This window comes from Dipteris shenzhenensis, chromosome 17 (assembly GCF_047967505.1).
Source record: "Dipteris shenzhenensis isolate YYH24624 ecotype China chromosome 17, Dip_SZ_1.0, whole genome shotgun sequence".
Classification (NCBI taxonomy): Eukaryota; Viridiplantae; Streptophyta; class Polypodiopsida; order Gleicheniales; family Dipteridaceae; genus Dipteris; species Dipteris shenzhenensis.
The window spans coordinates 24,684,174-24,703,523 of record NC_141612.1 but is presented as its reverse complement, the minus strand read 5'-3'; the positions used below and the strand labels follow the sequence as shown (position 1 = coordinate 24,703,523).

The following is a 19,350-nucleotide window of genomic DNA, read 5'->3' as shown; positions in this document are numbered from 1 at the left end:
GTAAGAGCAGTCATTGCTATGGCTACATCAAAGGGATGGTCTTTACATCAGATGGATGTAAAGAATGCCTTCCTTCCTGGCAGCCCTAACCTTAGTTAACTCCGTTGCTTTTTGTGTTAGTTGAGTTCGTGTGAGTCCTGATGATATCCAAATCTTAGTACCTTTTGGCTTGATGATTGGTGTAGGAGCTTGGGTTATAGATCCCTTGAGCTAAGTTTGACCGTATGTGCATTGGAATTACGAATATTCCTTGTCATCATCTCCCGCCCATTCAATGCTAAGGGGTGGCTGCTTTGATGTTTGCTAAAGTTTCAGTGTATGAGTCCTTGGCCTTGAACCAACCTTCTGGAAGCCCTCAATCCTGATCTTTAATGCGTTATCTTGTTTGGCTTCTTCCTCGATTTTTTTTTCCTGAATATTAGTCATAAAGACTAGTTGAGGGTGAGGAGGGGAAGCCTTGTATGTCTGCATTAAAGAGGGGGAGGGGGAGAGAGCGGGTGAGGAAGGGGGGAGAGGGAGGGAGAGAGAGAGAGAGGGGGGAGGGAGGGGGGGGAAGCGGGAGGGGGAGGGGGAGAGAGCGGGAGAGGGAGGGGGAGAGAGAGGGCAGGGCAGGGGTGGGGGCGTGAGGGAGGGAGGGAGAGAGAGAGAGAGAGAGAGAGAGAGAGAGAGAGAGGGGGGGGGGGAGGGGGAGGGGAAGAGAGCGGGGGAGAGGGAGAGGGAGGGAGAGAGAGAGGGTGGGGGAGGGGGTGTGGGAGGGGGAGAGCGAGGGCGAGGGCGGGGCGGGGCGGGGCGGGGCGGGGAGGGAAGGGGAGGGGAGCGGGAGGGGGAGGGGGTGAGAGAGAAAGAAAGAAAGATATATTAACGTCCGTGGGGAGCCTCACGGGCCTATGGGACAAAAGTGCGGAATCAATGTAAACTCATACAAGCCACTGTGGGCTGGAGCGAAGGGCTCGCTAAGGCCCTCGTTGAGTACTAGAAAACACATAAACTGAAATACTAATGTAGTACATCATATCAAGTCACTCAAGTGGCCAAGGGCTTGCTTACGTGTGAGGTGAGCTCTCATCTCTTTGCACTCATCATCATACCAGGGGTTCTGAGGCATCTTTCCCACCGAAACGTGCCCAGGCCGAGTCGTAGGAAAGATCTGATAGCTGCGTTTGTGACCAGTGTGGCAAGGGTGTTTAATGCGTGGGTGAGGTTCTGTGCCAAATGGCTCACGTAAATGGGGTCAAGGGCCCGGTCAAAGTGGACCCGTACACAAGTGGGAGTTTAGGGGGGGGAGGGGGGGCTATCCATGTGACTGGCGTAGTGGTGGAGATACTGAAGGATAGGTATGAGTGGTCGGCACCTAGCGGGGGAGGAGGCACAACGAAGTCGTGTACTCGTGAGGTGAAGGATAGGGGACCGAGTAGATAATCCACTGTACTAGAACCTCTGCCATGTGGGAAACAAGTGAGCCCACCAGATAATGGCCATCTCTGTAGGCCATTATATATGATTAGGTCATGGATAGCACCCAGGACAAGTAGATGCCGGCTGTATCCTGCCTCCAGTTCAGAACCACACGTGCAAGTTTCTCCCGTTTCTTTGGATATTCAATCAATATTAGATTAGTTGACACATGTGGGATTTTGTGATATCTATGGATCAACATGCTCATCAGCTTGGGTAATCACCAATCGTTTCGAAAACCAAAAATTACCACGACCACAACTTTAGAAAGACGCGAAAGTGCAAGCCAATGGGGTCGCTTCTGCGACTGGATCACCAGCACTGAAAATCGTCTTTACAGGACCTTTCGGCTTCCGTTGTCCCATGGATAGAATTTTGACTGTGAAGCAAGGGCGAGCAAAGTGAAGCGACGCGAGTGCATTGCAGGTACGACTTTTCTTTCATGTGCACGCGTGGTGCATCCGCTGAGTGCCTCACTATCCCAAGATATGCAGTGTCTAGTTCTGGTATATGTGAGAGTCTGATGTAAAGTCAAGTAGGCCCACTTGCCTGTCACCTGTGCGTGCATTGAAGTCACCAAGAAGGAGGCTGTCTCCTAGTCCGGAGAACTCAATGAGATCATCATGTATCGTCTCATATGGGTTGTGTCCCTTCGTAGTGACTGCGTGTGCATAAGATGATGTATTTGGGGGAAAGTAGCACACTGCCATGTAGATTGGTTGGGCATCAGGTATCTGGACACGGACCCACATATGTCGTGCGTGCTCCTCTCTCCGAACCACTGAAATGAGGGTCTCAAATGTGATCTGGAGAGAGAGAGAGAGAGAGAGAGAGGGGGGGGGGAGGGAGGGAGAGGGGGAGAGAGGGGGAGGGGGAGGGGAGGGGAGGAGAGGGGGAGGGAGAGGGAGAGAGAGGGCTGGGCGGGGGGGGGGGGGGTGGGGAAGGGGGAGGGTGTGTGTGTGTGTGAGGAGAGAGAGAGGGGGGGGGCGGGGGCAAAGGCAGGGGCGGGGGGGGGGGAGGGGGAAGGGGGGGAAGAGAGAGAGGGGGTGGGGGGGAGGGAGGGGGAGGGTGCAGGGCGAGAGAGAGAGAGAGAGAGAGAGAGAGAGAGAGAGAGAAGGGGGGGGGAGTCAACCACCCTTATGAATGTGTATAATGACAGGAATAATTTAGTATTCCTCTAGCCACTTATTGATCCTTGAGGGAGGGAGGTTGAGTCAACCACCCTTATGATGCATATAATGACAGGAAAAATTTAGTATTCCTCTAGCCACTTATTGACCTTTACTATTTGCCTATCAAGTTCAGGGTGGCGTGGAGTGCTGGGGTAAGCCTAATGCCCATAATGGAGAAGAGTCCTAAAAAAAAATCACCCATAACGTCATATCTTTTTCGTGAACAATTACTTGAACCCATGCAGGCTGAACACATTTTCTATAAACTGAGCTGCAACAACAAAAACTGAACTCTTTTATTTTCTGTGTATATTTTTGATCTTTAGAACAACAAAAAATCTAATTTTGTATGATTGGACTTATTCTAGTCTTATATTTTTCTATCACCTTAGTGGACATGCAAATTCTTTGAATTTTTGTCCAAGTGGTGATCAGCTGTTCGACTACATCGTTTTATCTTACGCGGGTGCAGAAGCCCCAACAGCTAAACTTATTCTCTTTTATTCTTATTATTATTTTAATCCTTTTCTTTTTGTTTAATAATTTAATTTAATTTTTATTTTTAATTCTCTCTCTCTCTCTCTCTCTTAATTTTAATTTAAAAAAAATTTATTTCTTTAAAAAGTGTGCTTTTGCGTTTTGTTTTAGTTGCTCTCCTTGGTTTATTTCATTGTATGACTGCTTTATTTTTTATTTTATTTTATTTTTTAAAATTTTGGTAACTTTCCTTTTCTCTTTCTCTTTCTTTGATGCTTCTAGGTTGATTAAGCGCTTATAGTGGCCTTGGGGCCCTGGCTAACCCTAATTGTAATCGCCAATTTGGGGGTATATTGGCTTAGCGATACATGCTATGATGAATTTGCCTTTTGGAAACCAACAGGGCGATCTCCTGGGATGTCATATGGCTCCTGTGACATTCCCTTGTAGTAGTAAGGGAGGAGTTACCTTGGGACGAGTAACAACTGTGCAAGCAAGCCCCTTCTAAATACTAGTCTCGCTCCTGCTAGAATTAGGGGATATAGCAAGGGAGAAACTGCCTTGGGATGGGCAGGGAGAGTGCAAGCAAGTTTCCTAATGTTGGATCGTTTGACCTCACCGAACAACATTGGAAATACTAGTGATGGTCTTGTCTCTTTGGTAGGTGATGTAGTTGGGTCTAGCTCGGTAAATCAAAACAAAAAAGTTAGAAGAAACATATATAGAGAAAGGTTTAACTTTTTAGCTAGGTCAAACATGAATAATCTTGATGATTTTGGGGAAGGTAACATTAATTGGTCTAACCTCAAGGCTTTATTAGTTAGCACTCATTATACTAATAATAACATAAGAATTCTTAATAAACTAAGACGTCTTAGAAACAAGCATCTCAAGACTTCTGTTTCTATTAGTCCTATTCATGCCACGCAAGAAATTTATGTTGTCTATAACATACATAGTATTAATATGCTTTGTGTAGGACAAACCTATAGGACAGCTTTTATTCGTTTTCAAGAACATGTTAGGGAAGCTAGAAAAGTTCATAGGAAGAATTCCTTAATTGAGAAATCAAAACCCTTATATGCGGCAATGGCAAAGTCTGGTTTCGAATCTTTTCGTGGCTTTCCCATTGAGCATATAGAGGGCCATTTTAATAATGCCAAGGATTTTTACAAGGCTGCTCGTCCTCGTGAATTGTTTTGGATGAGAACTTTACACACTTTCTTTCCAAGAGGTTTTAATTTGGAAGGAAAATCAACTCTTCGTAAAAATAAAAGAACCTCTAAAAAGAACCCTTTGATGTGGAGAACTCATATCAAGCCCTTTAACATTCCTCATTACCAACATAGTCATACACCTAACATCGTATGGAAACCTGAAGTTATGTTACGAGGTTGTCCTAGCTCTCCTGCAATCTCACATGTTGTTCGTGAGTTGCCTCCCTTACTTCACTTCCTCCACTCTCCCCTCCTTTAGTTCCTTTAACTTCCTCAGTTCCAAGATAGTTCCTTTAACTTCCTCAGTTCCAAGAGTTTTTGCTTCTTGAGACTATAAAAGAAGACTACTTTACCTAGATAGATTAATGTCTGTGGGTCTTTTTTCAATAAAAGTTTTTGAAAAATATAATGTCAAAGTTCTTTTTAAACTTCAATACACCTTGGAAAACTTCTCTTTTGAGGATTTGAATCTAAATAAGCTCCATTATATACAACTTAAAACTTTGTTGGATCGCTTCTTAAAAGTAAAAGCTTCCTTTTAAAGCAAAGAGTCTATCTAAATAAGGAACTCTTGATTTGTATTTTACTTCTCCCTCACTTGACAAGATAGGCTTAAACTCAATTTTGAAGTCTCTTGAAGTAATGGATTCTCTCCCTCATTTTGTGAGAAGAATTTCGAAGCATCCAGTAGTAGCTTGGAACTATGTAAAAACTTTAGGACAAAAGACTTTCAACTATGGAGAGATAGGTAAAAGGCTTTCAGAGCATTCAAAATCTTCTATCCTTAGAGAACCTTGTTGTAAAAGTAAGAGATTCCAAAGCTTTATTGATGCTGATTTAGGACATGTAGTCACAGCTGATACCTCAATTTTTCTTTCTAGTAACTTAAGAGACCTTTTCATGAAAGGCACGAAATTTCGATTGTACTCTTTTAAAGAGTCTTGCCTTTTAAAAGCTATCGATAAGGGAATTTCAAAGTTAGAAGAATGTTTAGGAGTTCAAAATATCTTATCAGAATGGAAAGGGAAGATTTTGAAGAAAGTTGCTTTGAAACTAGAAGAAGTCTCTTCGGTTAATTACTCAAAGCAAAGTAACCGTCTTTCTAAAGAAGATGAAACTCTCCTTTGAAAATTCCATAGGAATTTTGTCATTCCTTATATGGACAAATGTTCCTTTTGCAAAAAGTTTTACTTAGAATGCCTTTTGAGAGAAGTGAAGTCGCTTGCCAAAACTTACGCCCCTGCCTTAGTTTCTCAAAAGGATTTGATCTCAAAACATCAGAGTTTTTGCAAGTCTTCTGGGTTTGTTTGCAATCCAAGTATACCTTTTTCTTTGTGCTGCTTGGAAGTTTCACAAAACTCCCAAAAAGCCAAGATTTATTGCAGCTGCTTGTGAGACTACTTTGACGGATGTCTCTAAATGGCTAAGCTACTGCTTCAAAGCCATGTTGCCTAGTGTCCATGAACTTTGGAGGGACTTATTAAAAGAGGCATATGTCCCCTTGCACTCAAGTTGGATTTTAAATGACTCTGTAGGAGTGATTCCTGTTGTAAAATTTTTTAATTCCTCTCGAAGCATTCAAGAAAAAGAGTCTCCTATTCTCCTTCAAACCTATGATTTTATGACGCTTTACACAAAGATTGAGTTGGAAGACCTGAAGTTTAGAATAAAAAAGCTAGTGGCTGAAGTTTTTAATCTGAGATTTGACAAAGATAGATGCAAAGTGCAAAAAGTTGAGAAAACAGCCTTATGCTTTGACTTCTTGTGGCTAAAAAATAAAGATCATGACATAGGTTCTAAAAAGAAAAGATACACAAAGGTAGTAAGTGTGGAAGATGTTTGCTCTTGGATAGATTTTCTTTTAGATATTCTTTACATCACAATAGGTGATTCTTTGTTTCAACAAATTATAGGAATCCCCATGGGCACTAATTGTGCCGTCTTTTTAGCAAACTTTTATCTTTTCACTTATGAATTTGAGTTTATGCAACGTCTTATTTCTATCAATACCTGCCCTATCATTTTACATAAGCTTAGCCAAGTTAGGCGTTTTATAGATGATTTATTTGTTACCAGATGTTCCTAACTTTCAAGACTTTATGTACAAAGATGCTAGTGCTTTTGGAGAAGGAATCTATCCTTGTGACTCTTGTGAACTGAATTGCATATCAAGAGGGGATTCTTGTGTTTTCTTAGATCTTAGAATTTCTCAATCTACCATAGGATTAGAGGTTGATATATACAATAAACGTGAACAACTTGAATATAGTGGTTTACATATTGTAAAAATGCCTCACATTGACTCAAACATTTCTGATTTGGCAAAATATGGAGTCATTTCTTCCCAATTCCATAGATTTTCCCGCCTTTGTACAACTAAGGAGTCTTTTATCACTCAATGTAGTAATTTGATTACTTTACTATTACACAAGAGGTATAATCCAAGGAAAATAATGAAAAAAGTACGCACAATCTTAGATATGAAGTCTTTTATCTATGGTGTATCGGCCTTAGGTATGTTTAGAATGATTGAACATAAGCTGAAAACAAAAAGCGGGGAGCTGAATAGCCCGTTTTTCTTTTAGTTTCAAAAGAGAGTTTGTTTGAGTATGCTTGTGCTTTCTAAGTTAGAAATGTATTTTTGACTCTTTGTAGGAAACAATACATAAGTGTAAAGGACCATTTAACTTTTTACGTTTTAAATAAGAGTGAGCGAGAGCGAGAGTGAGTGAGAGAGAGAGAGAGAGCGATATTCCAGTTTTTTGGAAGATTTTGTGTCTTGACTTGCTTGTTTATTTTTGCTTAGTCACCTGCTTCCTTTTTTCTTTATTTCTTGTTTTCTCTCTTCTGTTTATTTGACGTATTTTAGTAAGCACTGGGTTTGCCCAAGAGACTCTGCGGGTCTTTAGAAACCTAGTATAGCTGCTTATGCTTGGGCACTGATGACAACATAAGTGTTGCTTTGCTTGCTAAGTATGTCTTCCTTTTGTTTTTCTTAAAAGTTTTTGTTTACCTCTTTTTTCTTTTCTTTCATATTCTCTTTTATTTTCTGTGTAGATTTTTGATCTTTAGAACAACAAAAAATCTAAATTTGTATGATTGGACTTATTCTAGTCTTACAAAGGTATATATGAGCTGCAACTTGTGAAAGCTACGTAGGTGGTCTTGGTTGGAACACAATGTACAACTTTGGTTATCCTATCAACCACCACCATGATGATATCCCATCCAGCTTTAGTAGGCAGACCCCTGATGAAGTCCATACTTGCGTGAGTCCACTTACCTTCAGGGATAGGTAGAGGCTGAATTAAAGCCGAGGGAAGTAAGGTTGGTTCTCTGTTCTGCTGAGTGCTGATAGGGAACATAAATCTTGACACAGTTCATACAATCTCATCACTGTCCAGCCAGCTGTAGCTTGGATGAAAAGAATGTGGAGTACTTTATAATTAGCCTTCTTCTTTAGTGCTGGCCTTATCACTGGTGAGTCTTCCCTGCATCTCGGGAGTGCTAATAGAAACTCAGCTCAAAGGGCCTTTGCACAAATGGGTGGATGCTTATGTTATTGCCTACACTCACCATTGCGTGCTGATGATGTCGCTGGGGATCCTGTAGTACTAGTCACTGCTCTGTGTGATGGAGTCTATGGGTTTAATTGTGTGAATGACTGCCATGAGGTTAAAACTCACTATTTGTTTGGTTTGTAGAGGATGACTTTGGGCATGTTCCTAGATTAGACCTACATCTTTAGATAGCCATCAAAGTGTGACACGTTCATTGTCATACAATGAAGCTTTACATGAACATGTTTCTGATGTATATATAGTTTAATTTTACACAAGTTCGTTTGAGAAGGGCTGATGCTGGATTTAGTTGGGGTGGAAGGAATCTGCTAGATTTAACTTTTTTCTTTCCTGAGTGTACTGGGCACCTCAAGTCCACAGTGGCTTGCCGAAGCACTGTAGGGAGTTAAATAGCTCTTTGTCTGGGGTTCCTTAGAATAAAATACTTTTCTTGGATGTACTTCTGATGGTGATGTCGTGCTGTGCTTTTTTTCACATTTCTAGGATAGTTCAAATTCTTGTGAATGTCTCCATGTTTTTCATCAGCTACATGTATGCTCAGAAGCTCCTTGTTTTTTCTTTCCTGAGCTCAGCTGTTGGGGCTGTGACACTCTTATTGGTGGTTGCTACATGCTAACATTGTTGATATCTGCTAATAACAGGGAAGGCGCCTTTAAGTGAACATGACAAATTTTCAAATCGAAGCTCTGCTTCACCTCCAACCTCTGCCTCCTCCTTGCCTGCAAGAGTACTTATATCAACATCGAAGAGCCATGGTACAAGTCATGATGATGACGATGAAAGTGCAGGTTCTGGTCTCGTTGCAGGTGATGTACTTGGTCTTGGAAATTATGCTTCTGATGATGATGATGTTGGCACGAAGGGTCGCCAGGTGTCTGTAAAGGATGCTGAAGTAAGAACAGAGCCAGAGCACCAAGAAGTAGGAGATAATGTAGCTATTAGTGTGGATGTGGACTGGGATCACCTTGAGAGAAAAGCTGAGAAGGTAGAGGATCATGGAGGAAACAAGGATGAAGGTATGATTTTGGAAACAGAAAATGATAAAATCAAGCACAGGGACAAGAATCGGAGCACTAAAATTCATTCAGGGAAAGGGGATACCGATAACGACGTGGGAAAGGAGAAGAGAAGACATCAGGAAGCTGGTAAAAAGCTGTCACAAGAGCAAAATTCAAGGAGCCCGGAACCTGCTCAAGCATCACACAAACAATATTCTGTGGATGCTGGGAATGGGACAGGCCAAAATTTAGCTGATCTTGATGTGCCGGTCTTACAAGGCAACTTGGGCATCTCAAAGGAGGATCATAAGAGAACTTCTACAGATCGTCACAAAGAGATTGATGTTCATCATAGAGAGGCCACACCTGAACAGATTGGCAAAAAAATGCCGAAAGAGAAGAGTGTTGTCAGCTTAAAGAGTGACAAGGATAAGCATGCATCAAAACTTGACTTGAAGGAACGACCGCATTTGGGCAAAGAATCACTCTCTGCTAACAAGCCTTTGACAGGTTCTGTTGAGACGCTCAATTTCAAGGAAACTGGCAAGGCTAAAGAGAGAGATTACCTTATTCACAAGTCCTTTGATTTACCTGAGAAGGAAAAGAAAAGGGAGGAAAGACTCAAGGATGACACTAGAAAGAAAGGACCAGAAACATTAAGGAATGAGCGAAGCTCAGATGCTTGGGAAAGAGATTCTGGTAGAGATAGAAGAAAAGAAAAATCAAAGGAGAAGGCAAAGATACGAGAGAAAGAACATGAGCGGGAGAAAAGAAAGAATGACAAGAAAGAAAGGGAAGGTCGCTCCAAGCGATCAGATGCAATTGAAAAGAAGAGCAGACACCGTTCATCATCTAGTAGTCAATCTGGGAGGAGCAGTTCATCTAGTAGTCATGATAGCAGAGGGTAAGGCATCCAACCTCAACAGCTTCTTATGGATTGAAAAAGCTTAAATTCTAATCATATTTTATCATTAAAGATAAATAAGGACACTGTTTTGTATGGTTATCTGACTTGAGTTGTGGGGGTCAACAGGAGATCGCATACCCGTCGGTCTAGCAGGCATCACAATTCTCTGTCATCACCTGGAAGGCCCAAGAAAAGGTATGCACGAGTCTCTCTCTGCTGTTTGGCCTGATTGGATGCTGTTTGATTTGAGCTTATGCAACAAAATCAGGACATATTTTTGTCATTCAAAGTGCAAACCTTCACGATCTGGATATTTCGAAAGGTATATGTTATAGTGAATGGCACAACACTGGGATAGCACAGGTTCAGTGGCATGTAAAAGGTGTGTCTTCTTGTACTGCTATTTTGAGGATTAGAGGGTAAAAGTTCCTGATCATGCTTAAATATAACCTATTGGTCATGGCTGTATGGATTATCTTGATGATATCTGGAAGTTCAAAATTGCTGCTTTGTCCTTGGTCTCTTTTGAAATCCAGATAGCTCATCTTGAATTTACTTATGGTAATGGAGAAGAACTGTTTAGTTTTGATATTGTTTAAGTCCAACTCTGAAGTCAGCAAATTCTTTCAAAATAATAATATAGTTTGTCTTTTTAACTTACTGGATGAGTATGATGATGTGTATCACTAGACGAGTCTCGCATTCTCGTTCTCGTTCACCGCATGCCAAGCATTCTCATCGCAAGAATGCCCCTTCTCCTCCTGATAAATCCAGGTGAGGGTGCCCATTATTCTCAAATCAGTGGAGGATCTGCCTAATTATATTTTATTGTACATTCTGCTAGAATTATGATGAGTACTGTTTATTCAATGCATGATTGCCTTTTCCTGGTTCTGTTATAGAAGGTCTGCATCCAAGTCACCAGTGTATAGGAGGCGACGCAGCTGAAGCCATTTTCATCTACTTCAGTCACTTGGGGGATGCATGACCAGACACTGGTGTTAGCTACATGTACATTGGGTTGAGATATCAGAGAGCAATGATACACGGCAATGGCCATCACATCGCATGTCATCTAAAATGGTGATGGTGCTGGATGCTGTTACTATAGTTGCAGGGATGGCTTTTCAGTGTAACCTGTTTCTTGGGAGCCTGCTAGGCCGCCGGCGCACAGTTCTACAGGTTTGATAGTGTGATGTGACCCCATGAGTCATGAGGATTCTTTTGGGTTTGCTTGAGACATAGTAAAAAGTAGCTACCCTGGTGGCAGAGGATGTGATTTTGTAATTCGTAATCAGACATGAATCCAAATTTTTAAAATGTGTACTTACCTAGTTTCTTGGGCAAAGCGGGATGCTAGACTCAGGAGACTCCACTTTTTGAGAAAGTAATGTTTTGTTTTAGAAATTGCATTCCATAGAATTTGTAATTTGCATGCTTATTCTATGTCGTGTTCTTGCAATACAGCCTGCAAGATGATTTAAATAAGGTGGTTAAGCATGCAGCTGTATTCAAAACTTGGCCCTGTGCTAATGCAATATGCAAAATTTTGAAAGTTGTGTATGCACTTTCTTAAAAAGACAAAAGACTAAACCTAGTTCTTTCGTATTATTTTCAGAACCGTATTCATGCAACATTACACTTGGCATGAGTTAAACCACAACTGGCTTAGGATGTAATATGTGACTACTGTCACAATGTTTACTATGCAAAATATTTGACCTCCTACATTAAAAATGGACCAACGTTGCAATAGATGTTGAGTAGTGGATTAAAATGGATGGCATGTTCCCCGCCCCCCCGCCCCAAATTTAAAAGATTGACGGCTTGCTGAAGGTCTGGCTCACAAGGTACACACTATTGGAAGGAGTGGGTGCTACTTGGTTTGTTCAACAGCTTGAAGTGACGAGACTCGATTCAATGCAGCTGTTCACATTGCTCGTCCAAAATTGTTTTTGATACACTTTTTTGCAATTGCATAACTGAGACAAGGTCCTGGTAAACTCGTGGTTCAATTTGCCGTCCAAATTATTGCGAGCAGAATTAAGTATATCAGAACGAACGAAGCTGATCTCACTGCACAATAGATCAAGGTCTACTTTCCATGAAGCCATTGAAGATGAAATCCAATGCACAAAATGATGTTGCTTCATGCCTCGTATGTTACTTCCAAGTCAAAAGATGGTGTGGATACAATCGTCCCCGTGGACATTGATGCATATAGAATGTTAAAGCATTTCATTGACAATGTTTACTTTGAGTCAAGCCAATGTGCTTCAATTGCGATATATGTGGCCATGTCACCAACCGTCCTCGTAAGGCTACTCAAAATGCTCAAATGTTTTTTTAATAGTGCAACACTTAGAGGTAAGCCAACGTGTTTTAATTGTGATATATTTGGCCATGTCACCAACCGTCCTAGAGAGGCTACTTAAAATGCGTAAAACATCAAATGTTTTTTCTAGTATTGCAAAACTAGTATATCTTCCAAACGAACAAGTGAATGAATACACTCGCATGTCCAAGCCTCCACTCTATATCATATGATGCGACTACCAACATAAGTGCTCTCAGATAATTAGGAGTTTCATCTCTTCTATTCTAAATTGGTGATTGATATAGTCCATCTACATGTGCTCCATGTAGCCTTGTGTTGGCTCTAATTCGCGAGCAACACATGTAGTCGCAAGTAGCTGAACACTTTCTTTTTGTTTTCTTGACATAATTGGCATCCATAACTTATTAGGCTATGCTTTAAAGCTACACTAGGTTTTGGTTGTTAGTTAAGGTTAAACTTGATTATGAAATTGGATCCTTAGTTTAGTGCACACATTGCCCCTAAACCTCTCAATGATTCATGCACCTAATACTCAACTCCAATAACATAACTGTGACCATCGTCGAAATAATAACAATTGAAACTTTTGAACAATTAGAACTTGAAAAGCTTGTCCAATAATGGGGGACATAAGAAGCCCTTTTCAAAAAGGGGATCCAATAGGTTGATGATTTTAAACAAAGGTGTGGTACAACCATCATAGAGTTGATAGGTCGTAGAAGTCTAGCTAGTAGAAAAATGCATTTTTGGGGCCACTTAGTTTTGTTACTAAATGTGATGTATACCCCTTCCATGACTTCATGATCCTTTGGATGAACTGGGCCCATTGTAATTAAAAGGACCTTGTTTTGTATAGGTTGAGAGCTCTATACAAGCTCAAGTAAATGATGCTTATTACAAGAAGCAAAACCTCTGTTGATCTTGTCGTGGCTTGTACTATATTGTGTATAGCTTGCACATCCCCTAATAAAGGCTATGTCATACCTAATGGCCCTTTATATAGTTGATTTCGATCTCTTTAAATACCTTAAAAGTCCGACTACAATTTAGGTAATAAAATATTGGACAATGTAACATATTGGTCTAAATAATTTGCCATCGTATTCCACTCCCGCCTCCCTCGCCACCCAAAATACCCTATGTTAGTATAAATGACATCACACTTAACAAAAACTATTACATTTAGTCAAAAACTATTACAACACAGTTTCAAAACTTCAACATTTATTGAAGTGCTATTACAACACACTTCAAAAACTATATCATATTTTCAAAACTATTACAACACACATCAAAAACTACTAATTTTATTAAGTATACTCATTGCCAGTACAAATGACATCACACTTCAAAAACTATTACATTTCTTCAATACCAGTATGAATGGACAAGTTACAAGGAGGCTTCCATTTCTCAAGCATTGATGTTCCTTCGAGTCACCTTTCCAACTTTGCGACCCATCAAATTAATATCGATCATTTTATTTGGTTTACCATCATTTTGAAGGCCTTCCACTCCAATGTTCGAATACAAGGTTTCCCTCATGTTTTATTTCACTTGTACTAAACTATTTCGTGAGACCAAGATTGAATTTCTTTAGCAATTTCTAACTTTTATGGCCACAAGATCCTCTAATGGTTTCCTTATAGCTTCAAGGATTGTCTTTGCATCACTATACCTTGCTTAGTTTTCAATGCTCATCCTCAAGGCTTTTATTGCTTACTTTCAGCTCTATATTTTCTCTTTTGAAGCAAAGCAGCTTGTTGAAACAACAAACTACCTCATTCTGCATCGTTCATGGAAGCTATAGTGGAGGTTGCAACACGTATAACGACAATGGCTTCCTTGTTGTTCAGAGAATAAAAAAGAGTATACTTGATGTCTTGTGCATTGGGCAATTGAACGGCAATTGAACAACACATTGTTGAATGGTGAGCTCGCCACATGGTCACCCACCTAGGTAGTGGGCTCGGTAGCCATCAACATGATGGATTAGGTGGTTCAACGTGTTGCTAGTGGCCTTACCCCAAAGATTGCATCATCAATAATGATAGCATACCTGCCACAGTTGGAGAGCCAACCGTATAGTATGGTGTGTAGAGGACAAGTTGAGAAATTGAAGAGTGGTTGAAGAGTTGCCCATGCCTCCACTTCTCTTGTGTGTGATGAACTCCTCTCTTGCATGTATATACACTTGTGTGATTGTGAGCTCAAGCTTCCCCCTCTTCCGTTACATCATTGTTGTTTTTCATGGTATCAGAGCCTAGACGGTCGAAGGTCCTGCAGAAGTAAATGGTGCACATCTTCCTCAGTCATAAGGTCGACATTAATCCATACTCATTGTGGAGATTGGACTTTCCATTGTGAAGGATGACATCTCATCCACAGTTATTCTGTGGAGTGTTGAAAGCTCAAATTCACAAACATTGTGGAGTGTTGAAAGCCCAAGTGCATAGACATTACAGAGTGTTGAAAGGATTTTCATGTTGCAAACATAAGTGCAGCAATTGTTTTCCCCCAGAAGAAGGTTGGGTTCCATTGTCGAGGCTAGACAAGGCTCTTTGTTGCATTCCGAAGTTTGAAGGCCGCTCTACATCAAAAGGCAGAAGGAAGGTACATCCTCTAGAGACCTACAAGAAGAATGGCAAATTATCTAAATATACATGTTGAATCTTAGATTAGGTTTTGATGCAAAGTTGTAGAGGATATTGAGAGCTACATTTTTTGTTTTTACATCACCTTGATCTAAGGTTTGAAGCAATAGGTAAAGCCTTCGGAAGAAGTGCTCAAAAAATCAATGTAACACAAGGAGGGGGCCTGAACATGATTTGAAGGCCTAGATTGCTTTGTTTTGATTTTAACCCCTTGTTTATTTTTACCTCCTCATACATACTGTGATTGCTAGGTATGCACTTTGGATGCTCAAAAGAGTAGTAAAGAATACAAGAAAATTGCTACAACGTGAAGAGGGCTATTAGATCCGATTCGAAGGCCTACATTGCATTGTGTTGATTCCAACTCTGTATTTCCACATTTCTATTGCTTTGCTCTTTTAAGAAGATTTCATGCAAATGCTTTGGAATGCTAGAAATGGTCAAAAGCTGCGAATTAGGTTACATATTGAGGCATATGTTATGAACATTGAAATTGTGTTCCAATACTTTTTTCGTGCTTGTTGTCCAAAGTTCTAGTTGAGAAAATGGGTGAAAAAATTGGCAATGGGAGGTCGACTAAGAACCCATCATTCATGGAAGTTCATAGTGCGCTACTACTTGAAGGGTAGAGGTCTTTGGGGTATGTAAGTGAAGATATAGAGTAACCAACACTCCCTAAAGGGGATCTTTTTGCAGATTAGCACAAGGCTTGGGAAGAATGGAATAAAAAGGATAAGAAATGCATGTATCTAATCTTTGCAAATTTAACAAATGGCATGGTTGGCCATATACATTATTTGGAGACTCCATAAGATGCATGGGAAACATTGGAAAAGTTGTACAACAACAACACAAAGGCCAAGAAGATACAATTGAGAATTAAGCTCAATAATGCCAAGAAAAAAAATATATTACTAAATGACTAAGTGTTGAAATTAAAAGATATTGCGGATACCTTATGACCTATTGGAGGACAAGAAGATGATGATGACTTAGTATCTGCAGTGTTGAATGGATAAAATGTAAACAAGAAGTGGAAATCATTTTTGACTTCAATTTATGTACGAGAAAAGCTTCCCACCTTTGGGCAGTTGACATCTCTCATGATTATAAAGGAGTTTTTTCAAGCTGGAGAAACAATGAGCGAGAAAGTGGAAGTCTCTTCTTCTCAGACTCTGATAGAGGTTGGGGGAGGTCACAAGGAGGTAGTGTTGTCGGAAGAGTTGAAAGTGGATCCTAGGAGAATTACATAAATGAACAATATTCTGGCGAAAGGTCCCAAGGTCGAGGAAGAGGAAAGTATAGAGGGAGGGGCAGCAATAAAGGCCGAGGTGGATGGCAGGTTAATAGAGTGGTGGTATTATTGTGGAAAACTAGGTCACATTGAAAAAGTTTTGTTACAAGAAACAAGAAGATGCAAACAATGACAGATTACAGCATGGCAATTATGCATCATCTAGCAGGCAAAATGAAGAGAGAGGAGAAAATTTGTTTGTAATATAGCATATTTTAAATGCCATTTCACGTAAGGAAAGGGTGTATGGTAGCTGTCATGGAGGGTGGTTTGCTGATTTGTATTTGCCTAAGAGGCCAAGCTTTATTGAGATAGGAGATGATACATGTCATCCAATTGAGCATGTTGATAGAATGCCTTTGAGCATGCAAAATGGGCAAACAAAGTATTTGGCTAATGTATTACACGTGCCAAGTATTACCAAGAACTTGGTCTCTGTTGGTGAAATGGTAGAGCAAGGATAGTAGTGCAAGTTTAGTATAGAGGGTGTGTTTGTTGAGGATTGCAAGGATAGCAACAAAGTTATTGCAAGAGGACATGGGATTCTTGTAGACATAGAGATACGACGTAAGTGGATCGGCCATGTGACTATGCAGTGGCTAAAGTTAATGGAGTGTAGAGAGGAATTGTTGTATGTTTGCCCAAGTTCAAAGTTGAAGACATGGAAAAGGTGTGTGAAACATGCTATTTTGGGAAGTATGTAAAGGAATCCTTTTAGCAAGAAATACATATAAGTACTAATTTAATACATTCAGATGTATGGGGTCCCACAAACATGCAATCGTTAAGTGGGAGCAGGTTTTATGTGACGTTTACTGATGATTTTGGGTATACTATATGAAGCAAAAATATGAAGTTTTTGGTCAATTCAAAGTTTTTAAATCCATGTTTAAAATTAATGCTTGACATTAGATGGTGAGGGTGAATACACCTCACATGAGTTTGACAACTACTTGAAGGAGCATGGTAGTTTACATGTAGGTCCACTGTAGAATAGAATGGGGTTGTTGAATGGAAGAATATACATATTTCTTTGCAAGAGCCATGTTGACTGACACAGCTAAGCCCAATTGTTGTTGGGATGAGGTAGTGCATAAGAATGTATATATTATGAACCCCAATTGTAGCAATACATGCTATGACTTTAGAGAAGTACAATGGAAGGAAACAAGATATGTCACACTTTAGAGTCGGGCTATGTTGCATATGTGCATATACCAAATGAGATGGGAACAAATCTTTATGTGCATATACCGGATGAGATGTTGCATATGTGCATATACCAGATGAGATGAAAACAAATATTTACCCAAAGGATGATCTGTTAGGATACTCAATTGAACAAAGGGGTATCACGGTTACAACCTTGTGGTTAGAGTGAATAGGGATGTTGTATGTAAAGAGATGGAACCTTGGTATGCACCACCTAATAGAGTTGCTGAAATGAAGGTTGAAAAGGATGTTGTTGGCACTACACCACATCACGAATCATGTAGGTTGAGTAGACCAGGAGAGTCCTCGGTTAATGTTATGAAAAAGGACCCTTGGTCAGAGAGGTTGAGAACTATGGTGCACTAACCAGGTATAAGGAACGGCTTGTTGCCAAAGGGTATAGGCAGACAAATGGCATTGATTATAGACACTCATCTGCATTGCCAAAGTGGCTGACGTGAGAGCTATGATATGTTTGATGCATCAAACGGATAGGAATTACAAAAAATGGATGTAAAAAATGCCTTCTTGTATGGAGACTTTCATGAGAAAGTATATATGGAGCAACCAAAAAGGCATGTGCACCTGGATGTACCACACACTGTGTGTAGGTTAAAGAGAGCATTGTAAGGGCCAAAATAGGCACCAAGAGAGCAGTAAGAAGCAACCAATGGTTGTAATGTTTAGTACTAAGTTTGAGTATAGAGGTGTAGCAATGGCCACATGTGAGGTAGCTTGGTTGAGAAAGCTACTATATGACTTGGAAGAAGATGTCGCCAGATAATCACATTGTATTGTAACAATATGAGTAGCATTAAGTTGGCTAATAACCCAGTGTATCTTGCAAGGACAAAGCACATAGAAGTGCATTATCATTAAGCGGGGGAGGAGGTCCTTGTGGGCGAGCTTGGTTTGACATATGTCAGCACAGATCATCAAGTGGCTAACATAAGTCATTGGGTGCAGAGGAGCACTGCAAGTTTTGGATTGAGCTCGAGGGGCAATGTTGAAATGGCGAGCTCACCACATGATCACCCATCTAGTTAATGGAATCGACGACCATCGGCATGATAGATTAGGAGATTGCAGCAAGATTGCTAGTGGCCCTACACCAAAGATTGTACCATTAATAATGACAGTGTAGTTATCATAGCTGGATAGCTAGCTAGCCTCAATCCAGCCATATAGTTTAGTCGTCATTATTGTAATTATTGAGTAGACAAAGAGTTATGCATGCCTCCACCTCTCTTGTGTATGATGAACTCCTCCCTTGTGCATATACTTGTGAGATTGTAGAGCTCAAGCTCCCCCTCTTTCGTTGCATCATTATTGTTGTTTTCACACATTGCTATCATTGTTGAAGGAGTCAGATGACCACTATAGTTGGTATTGTTATCAAAAGGAGATGAGAGGGAGGGGTAGAGAGAGAGAGAGAGAGAGAGAGAGAGAGAGAGAGAGAGAGAGAGAGAGAGAGGTTGGGGGGGGATGGGTCTACTTCTCTATGCCATAGGCAAGGTGTTGTATGATGTCCAAAGTTCTGAGGCTTTTTGTCACCTACAAATATATTTGTGTCATCATCATTGTAGAATGTGTAGCTTAAGACCTTGGATTGTATTCCGATAAGAGATAGACTCAAGTGTATAAAGTAGACATTACACATGCTTACTACATGAAGGGAACATTCAACACATTGGCTGGGGGAATGAATGATTTTGCCTCCATTGTTAGCTTAAGGTTTAGAAGGAGATTCCAGGGTTGAGGAGGAGTTTCAAGGCTAGAAGAAGGATCCGGGGTTTGCAATAGAGTACATGGCGGAGAACTTTTCTCCCTCATAGATCTTGGAGGACAAGGGTTGAGAATTAATCGAGGACTATAAGGGTTTAGGAGAAGCATAAAGGATTGACTATCACTTATTGTTCGATGATTAAACCCTTAGTAAATAAGGATGTTAATTTGGGGAAATTTTACTCTATGGGCACTAATGTCATGGTGGTCAATTGACCTAGAATAGACTTCTCATATTAGGCCTAGTTGTGAGACTTCTC

General features: G+C 40.5%; 1 protein-coding gene across 5 annotated transcripts in view; it reads left to right on the top strand.

Annotated features, from left to right (window-relative positions):
* The window catches only part of LOC147891892 (cyclin-like protein), a 70,800-nt gene extending 59,340 nt beyond the window's left edge, over positions 1-11,460 (top strand). For 4 of the 5 annotated variants that reach the window (XM_087387882.1, XM_087387884.1, XM_087387883.1 and 1 more), the window contains 4 exons: positions 8,544-9,804; positions 9,934-10,002; positions 10,498-10,581; positions 10,710-11,460. In XM_087387882.1, the coding sequence (XP_087244008.1) occupies positions 8,544-9,804; positions 9,934-10,002; positions 10,498-10,581; positions 10,710-10,755 (1,460 nt within the window). In that variant the 3' untranslated portion in view covers positions 10,756-11,460. The remainder of the gene's footprint in view (positions 1-8,543; positions 9,805-9,933; positions 10,003-10,497; positions 10,582-10,709) is intronic. The other variant, XM_087387881.1, reaches the window with a different exon arrangement.
* Positions 11,461-19,350: the final 7,890 nt, after the last annotated feature.